The sequence below is a fragment of the Heterodontus francisci genome, chromosome 5 (genome assembly GCF_036365525.1).
Source record: "Heterodontus francisci isolate sHetFra1 chromosome 5, sHetFra1.hap1, whole genome shotgun sequence".
Taxonomy (NCBI): domain Eukaryota; kingdom Metazoa; phylum Chordata; class Chondrichthyes; order Heterodontiformes; family Heterodontidae; genus Heterodontus; species Heterodontus francisci.
In genome coordinates, this window is record NC_090375.1 from 159,664,781 (window position 1) to 159,679,766 (window position 14,986).

Here is a 14,986-nt window from a genome sequence, read left to right on the forward strand (position 1 = left end):
CGCTCTTTTTCAATCTCTGTTCTGACTCTCAGCTCCTGCTCTTTTTCTATCTCTGTTCTGACTCTCAGCTCCCGCTCTTTTTCTAACTCTGTTCTGACTCTCAGCTCCCGCTTTTTTTCAATCTCTGTTCTGACTCCCAGCTCCCGCTCTTTTTCAATCTCCGCTCTGACTCTCAGCTCCCACTCTTTTTCAATCTCCACTCTGACTCCCAGCTCCCGCTCTTTTTCAATCTCCACTCTGACTCTCAGCTCCCGCTCTTGTTCAATCTCCACTCTGACTCTCAGCTCCCGCTCTTTTTCAATCTCCACTGACTCTCAGCTCCCGCTCTTTTTCTATCTCTGTTCTGACTCTCAGCTCCCGCTCTTTTTCAATCTCCACGGACTCTCAGCTCCCGCTCTTTTTCAATCTCTGTTCTGACTCTCAGCTCCCGCTCTTTTTCAATCTCCATTCTGACTCTCAGCTCCCGCTCTTTTTCAATCTCCATTCTGACTCTCAGCTCCCGCACTTTTTCAATCTCTGTTCTGACTCTCAGTTCCTGCTCTTTTTCAATCTCCGTTCTGACTCTCAGCTCCTGCTCTTTTTCAATCTCCACTCTGACTCTCAGCTCCCGCTCTTTTTCAATCTCCACTGACTCTCAGCTCCCGCTCTTTTTCAATCTCCACTGACTGTCAGCTCCCGCTCTTTTTCAATCTCCACTGACTCTCAGCTCCCGCTCTTTTACTATCTCTGTTCTGACTCTCAGCTCCCGCTCTTTTTCAATCTCCACGGACTCTCAGCTCCCGCTCTTTTTCAATCTCTGTTCTGACTCTCAGCTCCCGCTCTTTTTCAATCTCCACGGACTCTCAGCTCCCGCTCTTTTTCAATCTCCATTCTGACTCTCAGCTCCCGCACTTTTTCAATCTCTGTTCTGACTCTCAGCTCCCGCACTTTTTCAATCTCCGTTCTGACTCTCAGCTCCTGCTCTTTTTCAATCTCCACTCTGACTCTCAGCTCCTGCTCTTTTTCGATCTCCACTGACTCTCAGCTCCCGCTCTTTTTCAATCTCCACTGACTCTCAGCTCCCGCTCTTTTTCAATCTCCGCTCTGACTCCTAGCTCCCGCTCTTTTTCTATCTCTGTTCTGACTCTCAGCTCCTGCTCTTTTTCAATCTCCACTCTGACTCTCAGATCCCGCTCTCTTTCAATCTCTGTTCTGACTCTCAGCTCCTGCTCTTTTCCTATCTCTGTTCTGACTCTCAGCTCCCGCTCTTTTTCAATCTCCATTCTGACTCTCAGCTCCCGCACTTTTTCAATCTCTGTTCTGACTCTCAGCTCCCGCACTTTTTCAATCTCCGTTCTGACTCTCAGCTCCTGCTCTTTTTCAATCTCCACTGACTCTCAGCTCCCGCTCTTTTTCAATCTCCACTGACTCTCAGCTCCCGCTCTTTTTCAATCTCTGTTCTGACTCTCAGCTCCCGCTCTTTTTCAATCTCCATTCTGACTCTCAGTTCCTGCTCTTTTTCAATCTCCGTTCTGACTCCCAGCTCCCGCTCTTTTTCAATCTCCACTCTGACTCTCAGCTCCCGCTCTTGTTCAATCTCTGTTCTGACTCTCAGCTCCCGCTCTTTTTCAATCTCCACGGACTCTCAGCTCCCGCTCTTTTTCAATCTCCGTTCTGACTCTCAGCTCCTGCTCTTTTTCAATCTCCACTCTGACTCTCAGCTCCTGCTCTTTTTCAATCTCCACTGACTCTCAGCTCCCGCTCTTTTTCAATCTCTGTTCTGACTCCCAGCTCCCGCTCTTTTTCAATCTCCACTCTGACTCCCAGCTCCCGCTCTTTTTCAATCTCCACTGACTCTCAGTTCCTGCTCTTTTTCAATCTCTGTTCTGACTCCCAGCTCCCGCTCTTTTTCAATCTCCGCTCTGACTCTCAGCTCCCGCTCTTTTTCAATCTCCACTCTGACTCCCAGCTCCCGCTCTTTTTCAATCTCCACTCTGACTCTCAGCTCCCGCTCTTGTTCAATCTCTGTTCTGACTCTCAGCTCCCGCTATTTTTCAATCTCCACGGACTCTCAGCTCCCGCTCTTTTTCAATCTCCATTCTGACTCTCAGCTCCCGCACTTTTTCAATCTCTGTTCTGACTCTCAGTTCCTGCTCTTTTTCAATCTCCGTTCTGACTCTCAGCACCTGCTGTTTTTCAATCTCCACTCTGACTCTCAGCTCCTGCTCTTTTTCAATCTCCACTGACTCTCAGCTCCCGCTCTTTTTCAATCTCTGTTCTGACTCCCAGCTCCCGCTCTTTTTCAATCTCCACTCTGACTCTCAGTTCCTGCTCTTTTTCAATCTCCATTCTGTCTGCCAGCTCCTGCTCTTTTTCAATCTCCATTCTGACTCTCAGCTCCCGCTCTTGATCAATCTCCACTGACTCTCAGCTCCCGCTCTTTTTCTATCTCTGTTCTGACTCTCAGCTCCCGCTCTTTTTCAATCTCCACGGACTCTCAGCTCCCGCTCTTCTTCAATCTCTGTTCTGACTCTCAGCTCCCGCTCTTTTTCAATCTCCACTCTGATTCTCAGTTCCCGCTCTTTTTCAATCTCCATTCTGACTCTCAGCTCCCGCTCTTTTTCAATCTCTGTTCTGACTCTCAGCTCCTGCTCTTTTTCAATCTCCATTCTGACTCTCAGCTCCTGCTCTTTTTCAATCTCCATTCTGACTCTCAGCTCCCGCTCTTTTTCAATCTCCATTCTGACTCTCAGTTCCTGCTCTTTTTCAATCTCCGTTCTGACTCCCAGCTCCCGCTCTTTTTCAATCTCCACTCTGACTCTCAGCTCCCGCTCTTGTTCAATCTCCACTCTGACTCTCATCTCCCGCTCTTTTTCAATCTCCACTGACTCTCAGCTCCCGCTCTTTTTCTATCTCTGTTCTGACTCTCAGCTCCCGCTCTTTTTCAATCTCCACGGACTCTCAGCTCTCGCTCTTTTTCAATCTCTGTTCTGACTCTCAGCTCCCGCTCTTTTTCAATCTCCATTCTGACTCTCAGCTCCCGCACTTTTTCAATCTCTGTTCTGACTCTCAGCTCCCGCACTTTTTCAATCTCCGTTCTGACTCTCAGCTCCTGCTCTTTTTCAATCTCCACTGACTCTCAGCTCCTGCTCTTTTTCAATCTCCACTGACTCTCACCTCCCGCTCTTTTTCAATCTCTGTTCTGACTCTCAGCTCCCGCTCTTTTTCAATCTCCATTCTGACTCTCAGCTCCCGCACTTTTTCAATCTCTGTTCTGACTCTCAGCTCCCGCACTTTTTCAATCTCCGTTCTGACTCTCAGCTCCTGCTCTTTTTCAATCTCCACTCTGACTCTCAGCTCCTGCTCTTTTTCGATCTCCACTGACTCTCAGCTCCCGCTCTTTTTCAATCTCCACTGACTCTCAGCTCCCGCTCTTTTTCAATCTCCACTGACTCTCAGCTCCCGCTCTTTTTCTATCTCTGTTCTGACTCTCAGCTCCCGCTCTTTTTCAATCTCCACGGACTCTCAGCTCCCGCTCTTTTTCAATCTCCATTCTGACTCTCAGCTCCCGCTCTTTTTCAATCTCCATTCTGACTCTCAGCTCCCGCACTTTTTCAATCTCTGTTCTGACTCTCAGTTCCTGCTCTTTTTCAATCTCCGTTCTGACTCTCAGCTCCTGCTCTTTTTCAATCTCCACTCTGACTCTCAGCTCCTGCTCTTTTTCAATCTCCACTGACTCTCAGCTCCCGCTCTTTTTCAATCTCTGTTCTGACTCCCAGCTCCCGCTCTTTTTCAATCTCCACTCTGACTCCCAGCTCCCGCTCTTTTTCAATTTCCACTCTGACTCTCAGTTCCTGCTCTTTTTCAATCTCTGTTCTGACTCCCAGCTCCCGCTCTTTTACAATCTCCGCTCTGACTCTCAGCTCCCGCTCTTTTTCAATCTCCACTCTGACTCCCAGCTCCCGCTCTTTTTCAATCTCCACTCTGACTCTCAGCTCCCGCTCTTGTTCAATCTCTGTTCTGACTCTCAGCTCCCGCTATTTTTCAATCTCCACGGACTCTCATCTCCCGCTCTTTTTCAATCTCCATTCTGACTCTCAGCTCCCGCACTTTTTCAATCTCTGTTCTGACTCTCAGTTCCTGCTCTTTTTCAATCTCCGTTCTGACTCTCAGCTCCTGCTGTTTTTCAATCTCCACTCTGACTCTCAGCTCCTGCTCTTTTTCAATCTCCACTGACTCTCAGCTCCCGCTCTTTTTCAATCTCTGTTCTGACTCCCAGTTCCCGCTCTTTTTCAATCTCCACTCTGAGTCCCAGCTCCCGCTCTTTTTCAATCTCCACTCTGACTCTCAGCTCCCGCTCTTTTTCAATCTCCACTCTGACTCTCAGTTCCTGCTCTTTTTCAATCTCCATTCTGACTGCCAGCTCCTGCTCTTTTTCAATCTCCATTCTGACTCTCAGCTCCCGCTCTTTTTCAATCTCCATTCTGACTCTCAGCTCCCGCTCTTTTTCTATCTCTGTTCTGACTCTCAGCTCCCGCTCTTTTTCAATCTCCACGGACTCTCAGCTCCCGCTCTTCTTCAATCTCTGTTCTGACTCTCAGCTCCCGCTCTTTTTCAATCTCCATTCTGACTCTCAGCTCCCGCTCTTTTTCAATCTCTGTTCTGACTCTCAGCTCCTGCTCTTTTTCAATCTCCATTCTGACTCTCAGCTCCTGCTCTTTTTCAATCTCCATTCTGACTCTCAGCTCCCGCTCTTTTTCAATCTCCATTCTGACTCTCAGTTCCTGCTCTTTTTCAATCTCCGTTCTGACTCCCAGCTCCCGCTCTTTTTCAATCTCCACTCTGACTCTCAGCTCCCGCTCTTGTTCAATCTCCACTCTGACTCTCATCTCCCGCTCTTTTTCAATCTCCACTGACTCTCAGCTCCCGCTCTTTTTCTATCTCTGTTCTGACTCTCAGCTCCCGCTCTTTTTCAATCTCCACGGACTCTCAGCTCTCGCTCTTTTTCAATCTCTGTTCTGACTCTCAGCTCCCGCTCTTTTTCAATCTCCACGGACTCCCAGCTCCCGCTCTTTTTCAATCTCCATTCTGACTCTCAGCTCCCGCACTTTTTCAATCTCTGTTCTGACTCTCAGCTCCCGCACTTTTTCAATCTCCGTTCTGACTCTCAGCTCCTGCTCTTTTTCAATCTCCACTGACTCTCAGCTCCTGCTCTTTTTCAATCTCCACTGACTCTCACCTCCCGCTCTTTTTCAATCTCTGTTCTGACTCTCAGCTCCTGCTCTTTTTCAATCTCCACTCTGATTCTCAGTTCCCGCTCTTTTTCAATCTCCATTCTGACTCTCAGCTCCCGCTCTTTTTCAATCTCTCTTCTGACTCTCAGCTCCCGCTCTTTTTCAATCTCTGTTCTGACTCTCAGCTCCTGCTATTTTTCAATCTCCACTCTGATTCTCAGTTCCCGCTCTTTTTCAATCTCTGTTCTGATTCTCAGTTCCTGCTCTTTTTCAATCTCCACTCTGACTCTCAGCTCCCGCTCTTTTTCAATCTCTGTTCTGATTCTCAGTTCCTGCTATTTTTCAATCTCCGTTCTGACTCTCAGCTCCTGCTCTTTTTCTATCTCTGTTCTGACTCTCAGCTCCCTCTCTTTTTCTATCTCTGTTCTGACTCTCAGCTCCCGCTCTTTTTCAATCTCCATTCTGACTCTCAGCTCCTGCTCTTTTTCAATCTCCATTCTGACTCTCAGCTCCTGCTCTTTTTCAATCTCCATTCGGACTCTCAGCTCCTGCTCTTTTTCAATCTCCATTCTGACTCTCAGCTCCTGCTCTTTTTCAATCTCCATTCTGACTCTCAGCTCCTGCTCTTTTTCAATCTCCACTGACTCTCAGCTCCCGCTCTTTTTCAATCTCCATTCTGACTCTCAGTTCCTGCTCTTTTTCAATCTCCATTCTGACTCTCAGTTCCTGCTCTTTTTCAATCTCCATTCTGACTCTCAGTTCCTGCTCTTTTTCAATCTCCATTCTGACGCTCAGTTCCTGCTCTTTTTCAATCTCCATTCTGACTCTCAGCTCCTGCTCTTTTTCAATCTCTGTTCTGACTCTCAGCTCCTGCTCTTTTTCAATCTCCATTCTGACTCTCAGTTCCTGCTCTTTTTCAATTTCCACTCTGACTCTCAACTCCCGCTCTTTTTCAATTTCCACTCTGACTCTCAACTCCCGCTCTTTTTTAATCTCTGTTCTGACTCTCAGCTCCCGCTCTTTTTCAATCTCCGTTCTGACTCTCAGCTCCTGCTCTTTTTAAGTCTCCCATTTGGTGATGCACTCCATATGTTGGATTACACTCTGCAGCAAAATGGTCTGTCAACTCTCTCTCCTTTTACTGACCAGAAGAAACATGTCACTATTTATTTTCAGCTCATCCCTTGACCTTCACTGCTCCAGGTTTCTTTCCCAAGTCTCTCATTATAACATCTTTCCATCCGAGTAAATCTACATTGCAGCCTCTTTGCATAGAGTTTTTTTTATACAAAGATGTACTACAGTACTCGTAAATGTATTATTTACTCTCGTATCCCCTTCAGAGTCTTGTCCTTCATGTTTTTTCCCGATCTCTTCTTTCTTGATTCATCCTCTTTCTTAGTTTATTTCCCTTATGTTTACTTGCACTCCTAATCTTCATTGCTTTAAATTTTAGGTCAGTAAATAAATAAATGACTAGCAGGAGTAGGCCATTTGGCCATTTGAGCCTGCTCTGCCGTTCAACAAGATCATAGATTATCTTGTCCCTCAACTTCACCTTCCAGCACTATCTCCATATTCCTGAATTTCCTTAATACGCAAAATCTATCGACCTCTATCTTGAATATATTCAATGACTGAGCGTCCACAGCTCTCTGAGTTAGAGAATGCCAAAGATTCACAGCCCTTTGAGTGACAAACTTTTTCCTCATCTCAGTCCTAAATGGCCGACACCCTTATTCTAAGACTGCAACACTGTGTTCTCCAGCCAGGGGAAAACATATTCTCAGCATTTATTCTGACAGGCCCCTTAAGAATTTTATATGTTTCAATTAAATCACATCTCATTCTTCTAAACTCTAGGGAATATATGCCTAGTCTAATCAATCTCTCCTCATAGAACAATCCCCTCATCCCAGGAATCAGTCTAGTGAACCTTCGTTCCTTAGGTAAGGAGACTAAAACTGCACACAGTACTCCAGGTGTGGCCTTACCAATGCCCTGTACAAATTTAATAAGATTTGTTCACTCTTATACTCCAATCCTTTCCTAACAAGAGATAACATATCTTTTGTTTTCCTAATTGCATTCTGTACCTGCACGTTAATTTTCTGTGATTCATGTACAAGGACACCCAGGCCCCTCTGAATACAAATATTTCCCAGTCTCTCACCATTCAAAAAATATTCTTTTTAAAAAAAAATTCCTACTGAAGTGGACAACTTCACACTTTGCCTCATTGTATTCTAGCTGCCATGCTCTTGCCCACTTACCCAGCCTGTCTATATACCTATGCAGCCGCCTTGCATCCTTCTCATGGCTTTCCCACCTAACTTTGTATCGTTAGCAAACTTGGATACCGTACACCCAATCCGCTCATCTAAGTCATTAATATAGATTGTAAATTGATGAGTCTCAAGTACTGATCCTTGCGGTACCCCACTAGTTACAGCCTACCAATCCAAAAAAGTCCCGTTTATTCCTACTGTTAGGCCAGGTGAAAAAGGTGTCTAGGGGTCTCTTTCAGCCTTCACCTTGTCTTATTGTAACAGGATTTAATTTTTAAATACACTGTGTTTTGAGCTCCCCCTTGGTGAAGCCTTGTTCACCAATTTCCAAGTACAAGGCAAAGAAATGAGTATAAACAGGCTTTCTTAGGTTTAAAGAAGAAAAGTGAAATTTATTAAAACTTAAACTCTAATTTGGTTAACGCCTATGGATACACGCCGCGCCTCAATACGGAACATGCACATGCAAATAGAGACAGAAAAGAGAAGAAAAATAGAGAGGTTTGAGGCAATCTCTGAAGAGGGGTTTTTGTTACTGTGTTTCGAGCTCGCTGTAGTCCTTTTGTAGGTAATTCTTGCTTTTCGTTGGGGCACAGTATTCTTCTTAAAACCTTGTTCACTGTAGGAGACATTTCTTTCTTGCGGTTCATGTGTCTTCAGTGGGTCTTCAGCTCCGGGAGAAAGAGATGGGAGCAAACAGGAGAGGGATTTTTTCAGTCCAGGAGCAAACAGCTTTCTGAGTTTTTAAAACTCTGTAGCAAGTTCAAATTCAAAAAAACTCCAATAACCAGTTAGTCATGTGACTAAACTGTTCTGACCACATCTGTTTGTGTATTCGGCCATCTTAGCAGTTAACCTGGAATGCTAGCTTTTCCACCTTCAATGACTGGTAATCAAAGGTCAATTGTTGCTTAAATTGGAGCAGGGAGTGGCCCCGCTGTCCTTTCCAAGTACTGCTTGTTACTGTGCAAATGTATTTCCAGTCAAGGGTCTGGTGTTTTTTTTTAAAAAAAAAAAGAAGTTATTTCTTTACTCCAGTAACAATTTAAAAACCAATTTTCATGTGGCGAAATGAATATGTCTCATTCTCGGCAGGTGGGGGCCTGCATGACACTACACTTTGTTTTCAGTCCATTAACCAACCCATAATTCCATGAGTAATAATGTTGTGTAATAACCTCTTGTGTTGTACCTTAATATATGCTTTTTTGAGAAGCCAAATACACTACATTCACTGGTTCCCCTTATCCATCATACTGGTTAAATCTTCAAAAATTCTAACAGATTTGTCAAACAAGATTTTCCTTTCATATATCCGTGTTGACTCTGCTTAATCATATTATAATTATCTAAGTCCCCTGTTACCAGGGGATTCTAGCATTTTGCCTACTTCTGATGTTAGGCTAACAGGCCTATAGCTCCCCATTTTCTCTCTGCCTCCTTTCTTAAAAAGTGGGGTTATGTTTGCTACCTTCCAATCCTTGGGAACTGTTCTAGAATCTAAGGAATTCTGGAAGATCAAAACCACGCATTCACTATCTCTGCAGTTACTTCTTTTAAAACCCTAGGGTGCAAGTCGGCAGGTACAAGGGATTTGTTGCCACTTAGTCCCATTTGATTTCTTTAAGTTCCTCGTTTGCGCTAGACCATTAGTTCCCCATTATTTCCACAATATTTGTTGTGCCTTCTACCATGAAGACAGATACAAAGTGTTTACCGTCTTTGTCAGTTCCTTATTCCTCATTATAATTTCACCAGTCTCTGCCTCGAATGGGCCCATGCTTACTTTCACTCTCCTTTTTGACATACCTATAGAAATGTTTACAATCTGTTATTATGTCTCTTGCTCTCATACTCTCATATTCTCATTTCTCTTGCTTCATCAATTTCTTGGTCCTCCTTTGCTGAATTCTAAAATCCTCCCAATCCTCAGGCTTACTACTCTTTATGGAACATTATAAGCCTCTTCCTTTGATCTCATACTATCTTAAACATCTGGTGATTGGTCACAGACCTGAAAGAGGGAGAAATTAGGGTATGAGAGTAAACAAGCAGAAATATAAAACAAGACAGTTCAAGTTTCTACAAGTATATAAAAAGGAAGAGTAGCTAAAGTACACATTGGTCCCTGAGAGGATAAGACTGGGGAATTAAGAATGGGAAACAAGGAAATGGCAGAGACTGCAAACAAGTATTTTATATCTGTCCTCGCAGCAGAATTCACAAAAAGCATCTAAAGAACAGTAGAAAATCAAGAGGCAAAAGGTAGGGAGGATCTTAAAATAATCACTATCACTAGGAAAAAGTACGAGGAAAACTAATGGGACTAAAGGCTGACAAATCTTCCGGACCTAATGAACTGCATCCTAGGGTCTTAAAATAAGTGGCTGCAGAAATAGTGGATGCATTGGTTGTAATCTTCCAAAATTCCCTAGATCCTGGAAACTATAGGTCAGTTAACCTAATATCTGTCATTGGGAAAATCCTGGAATCCATTATGAAGGAAGGTGTAGCAGGATATTCAGAAAATCATAATTCAATCAGGCAGAGTCAATTTGGTTTTATGAAATTGAAATCATGTTTGACAGGTTTATTAGAGTTCTTTAAGGAGTCAGAGTCATTATGACACAGAAGGAGGCCATTCCGACGCCCATCGAGTCCATGCCGGCTCTCCACAGAGCAATCCAGTCAGTCCCACTCCCCCACTTGATCCCCGTATCCCAAGTTTATTTCCTTCAAGTGGTCATTAAATTTCCTTTTGAAATCATTGATTGTCTCTGCTTCCACTACCCTTGTGGGCAGCGAGTTCTAGGTCATTACCATCCGCTGTGTAAAAAACTTCTTCCTTACACCCCCCCTGCATTTCTTGCCCAAAACCTTCAATCTGTGTCTCCTTGTCCTTGTAACATTAGTTAAGGGGAATAGTTTTTCCTTGCCTAACTTATCTAAGCCTGTCATAATCTTGTACACCTCTATTAAATCTCCCCTCAAATTGCTTTGCTCTAAGGAAAACAACCCCAGCTTCTCCAACCTAGACTTGTAAATAAAATCACCCATCCCTAGAACCATTCTGGTAAATCTCCTCTGCACCCTCTCAAGGAACCTCACATCTTTCCTAAAGTCTGGTGACCAGAACTGGATGCAATACTCCAGTTGAGGCCTAACCAGAGCTTTATAAAAGTTCAGTAGAACTTCCCTGCTTGTTCTCAATGCCTCTATTTATGAAGCACAAGATCCCATATGCTTTGCAAACTAGTTTCTCAATATGTTCTGCCTCCTTCAAAGATCGATGCATATGCACCCCCAGGTCCCTCTGTTTCTGCACAATCTTTAGAACTGTGCCATTAAGTATATATTGCCTCTCCCTATTCCTTCCACCAAAATGCATCAGCTCACACTTGTCAGTATTAAACTTCATCTGCCTCCTGTCTGCCCATTCTGCTTGGCTATCTATGACCTGTTGCAGGTGGTTCATATCATCCTCGTTTTTTGCCACACCTCCATGTTTGGTGTTATTGGCAAATTTTGAAATTCTACTCTGTATTCCAAGATCAAAGTCATTTACATACAACGAAAAAAGCAGTGGTTCCAGCACTGACCCTTGGGGAACACCACTTTCTACCATCCTCCAGACTGAAAAACAACCAGTTACTATGACTTGCTGTTTTCTGTCCTTCAGCTAATTTTTTATCCAATTGGACACTGACACTCCTGTTCCACGAGCCTCAATTTTGCTAACCAGCATTTTATGTGACACTTTATCAACCACTTTCTTAAAATCCATATAAACAACATCCACTGCATTCCCTTCATCAACCTTTTCTGTTACATCATCAAAAAATTCAATTAGGTTAGTCAAGTATGATCTGCCTTTTACAAATCTGTGCTGGCTATCCTCAATTAACTCAAACCTCTCTAAGTGTCTGTTGATTTTTTCCCCTGGTTAATATTTCTAAAACCTTACCCACCACTGATGTTAAACCAACTGGCCTGTAGTTGCTATGTCTGTTCTTACACCCTTTCTTGAATAACAGTGTCACCTTTGCCACTCTCCAATCCTCTGACATCACCCCTTATCCAGGGAAGCCTGGAAGATTATCGCAAGCCTTTCTGCTATCACCACCCCCCACGTCCTTTAACAACCTGGGATGCAGGCCAGCCGGACCAGGCAACCTATCTACTCTAAGCATAGTCAGCCCTTCCAGTACCTCCCCACTCTCAATTTTTACCCTATCCATTGCCTCTACTCTCTCGGCTTCTACCAATATTTTGTCAGAGTCCACTTCCTTAGTGAACACTGATACAAAGTACTCATTAAGTATATTAGCTTTGTCCTGTACCTCTAAGCAAATATTACCCTCTTTGTCCCTTACAGGCCCCATTCCACCTCTCACTACCTGCTTACTATTTACATGCTAGATGATGATTTTTGGGTTCCCTTTTGACTGCCATTCTATTCTCAGGTTCTCTCTTTGCCTGTCTTATTTTACTCTTCGGCTCCTCTCTCAACTTATTGTATATGGCCTGGTTCTCACTTGAAGAATTCACCTGAAATGCATCATACCCTATTTTTGTTTCATCATAATCTCTCTCTCCCTCGTCATCCAAGGAGCCCTGTTTGTGATTCCCTTCCCTTTTGCCCTTGTTGGAATGTACCTAGCCTATACTTGATGCATCTCTTCCCTAAAGATAACCGATTGTTCTGATACAGCTTTTCTTGTCAGTCTTTGATACCATTTTACCCTGGCTAGATCCCTTCACATCATGTTGAAATTAGCCCTCCTCCAATCTTATTTCATTCCTTGTTTTACTGCATTACTAGTCTAAACCTTATGATACGATGATCACTCTTACCCAACTGCCCCCCAACAGACACTAGGTCCACTTGGTCCACCTCTTTCTCCAGCACCAGATACAGCAATGCCTCCTTAATAATTGGGCTGAGAACATACTGATCAAGGAAGTTCTCCAGAACATATTTCAGAAATTCCTCCCCCCCTTACCCTTATTCTAACATTATCCCAATCGATATTATGGTAATTAAAGTCCCCCAGGATCACACGAGTGTTCTTGCACATCTCTGGAATTTCCGTGCAGATTTGCTCCTCTCTCTCTTGTTATTTGGAGGCCTATAGAATACCCTTAGTAGCGTGATTATACCCTTTTTGTTTCATAACTCTAACCAAATGGATTCTGTCCTTGCCCCTTCAAGGACATCTTCCCTTTCCAACACTACAATGTCTTTCCTAATCAGTATTCCACCCCAACTCCCTTTCTTCCTTCTCTATATTTTCTGAACCGTTTAGATCCTTGTATATTAAGCACCCAGTCCTTGCTATTCTTAAGCCATATTTCCGTTATTGCCACTACACCCCATACTGCTATTTGTGCTTGTAGCTCACTAACCTTATTCACCACAAATATCACAAAGATCCTGTGTTCCCTTCACCTGCATGTGCCTGTACTAGGAGCCTAGACCAACTCTGCAAAATGCCTGGTTAAAATGGCAGCGGGCAGGTGCTCATTGGAAGCACAGCATTAAGTACTCTACTGCCAATTAGACCATCCGCTTGGCCTGTTCTCATCGGATAGGCAAGGTTAAAATTGTGATCTAAGTATCAGACATGCGTATGTGAACAACTCTGAATTATTTACTTTAAAGATCAAAGTAGTTAATTTCCTTGATTCAGAAATGCTCCTCTGATGTGCAAGAACCTATTTTGTTCTGATCTGTAGGTAATTGTTCAAATGACAGTGCATGTGAAATGGTCTAATCTTTGACAATATTCATCATTATATTAATGGCTTTGTGTTTCTACTCCAACTTATTGGGCAGGATTTTGAGTTTTGTATCTGGACCCCAATGTCAGCGTCAAATGGGGGTCAGGACCTGCACTGTGTGGGGAGCAGTCACCTGGCAGTGATTTTCCCAGAATTGGCCCATTAGCAGCCAGAGGGAAAGCTTGCTGTCCAACTAAGAATGGTGGGTGGGCTCTTGAAGCCAGAGGTCCAATAGGAGGACCTGAAACTGCACCCTGCTGTTTCAAGTAAAAGAGAGCGAGGGCATCCCTATATTGAGGTGCCCTCTCTACAACTTCTAAAACTATTAAAAAATGGCCACAGCTGCTGGACCATCATCATAGAAATTTACAAGACAGATGGAGGCCAATTGGCCCATCAAGTCCATGCCTGCCAACAAGTAGCCTTCCAGCCTAATCACACTTTCTAACTCTTGGTCTGTAACCTTGTAGGTTACGGCACTTCAAATGAATATCCAAGTACTTTTTAAATGTTATGAGGGTTTCTGCCTCTACCAGCCTTTCAGGCAGTGAGGAGAAACGGCCCGAGATGGGATGGTGCCAGCAAACCAGCATGCTGGACAACGGTGTGAATTTTGCTGCCTTTATACTTGCCCTCCCCCCACCCCCCCATGCCATTCATTACACTTACAGCTGCCAACAGATATTTTGTGGAGACATGTTGGGAGCAGGCTTGGTGTTTGATATTATGTGGAAAACCCAGAAGTAAGTTCAGTGCGTCTGTTGGTGGCTTTTTAATTCAGCTAGCTTGTTAGCATTTTACTTCTGGATTTGCCATTCAATACGTGACACAGGCGCAATTGCACATAATGCAATCTCAGCTCCAGTATTTAAAGGGCCAATCCAAAGACAGAGGTTGGAGGAGCTGGAGTTTCAAACAAGACAGGACAAGGTGTGACAGTGTTCTCCAGATGGATAAAGGCTGCGCTGCAGTTCATTCAAGCCTCCCTTGATGTGCTGTTGGTGTCAATGACAAGCCAGACAGAGATAAAGTTCCTCAGCAATTGGACCTGCTGCTGCAACCAAGAGGGTGTGGCCAGAAGTGGCTGAGTGGTCAGCAGCGGGAGCACAGTGACACAATCATAATGACCTAACCAGGTCAGGGAAGGCGAGTACAGTTGCACATGCATCTACATCCTGCTGTGCATAGGAGCTCATTCCCTTTCTCTTTCCAGCAAAACAGTGATGGACTGAATGGCCCTCTTTTGTGCTGTAGATTCTGTGATTAAGACATTGATCAACCTGCTGCAAATGTTCAGCATTTTCTAAGTTTCAACTCAATTTATTACTATGCACAGTTTTTCTTTTCTTTCCTGATATCACGGAGTCATAGAACAGTACAGCACAGATGGAGGCTATTTGCCCATCGAGTTCAAGGCCACTCTTTCATAAAGCAATCTGGTAGTTCCATTCCCCTGCTCTTTCTTTACATCCCTGTAATTTTTTTCTCTTTCATGTATTTATCCAATTTCTGTTTGAAGGCCTCTATTAAATCTGTATTCACCAAACTATTAAATGATGCATTCTAAATCCTAACCACTCGTTGCGTAAAAATGTTTTTCCTCCTGCCACCTCTAGTTCTTTTGCCTATCACCTTCAATCTGTGCCATCTCATTATGGACCCTTCAGCCACTGGAAACAGTTTCACTTTATTTACTCTATCTAA

The 14,986-nt window shown here is 43.9% G+C and overlaps 1 protein-coding gene across 4 annotated transcripts in view; it reads right to left on the minus strand.

The window, feature by feature from the left end:
• Positions 1-14,986, minus strand: part of oxr1a (oxidation resistance 1a) — a 761,132-nt gene that overhangs the window by 156,145 nt on the left and 590,001 nt on the right. Inside the window, exon 12 of one of the 4 annotated variants that reach the window (XM_068032291.1) lies at positions 7,934-8,492. The exons of the other annotated variants lie outside the window; for them this stretch is intronic. Within the exon in view, the coding sequence (XP_067888392.1) occupies positions 8,346-8,492 (147 nt within the window). The 3' untranslated portion in view covers positions 7,934-8,345. Of the gene's footprint in view, positions 1-7,933; positions 8,493-14,986 lie in introns of those variants that run through there. 4 annotated transcript variants of the gene reach the window in all.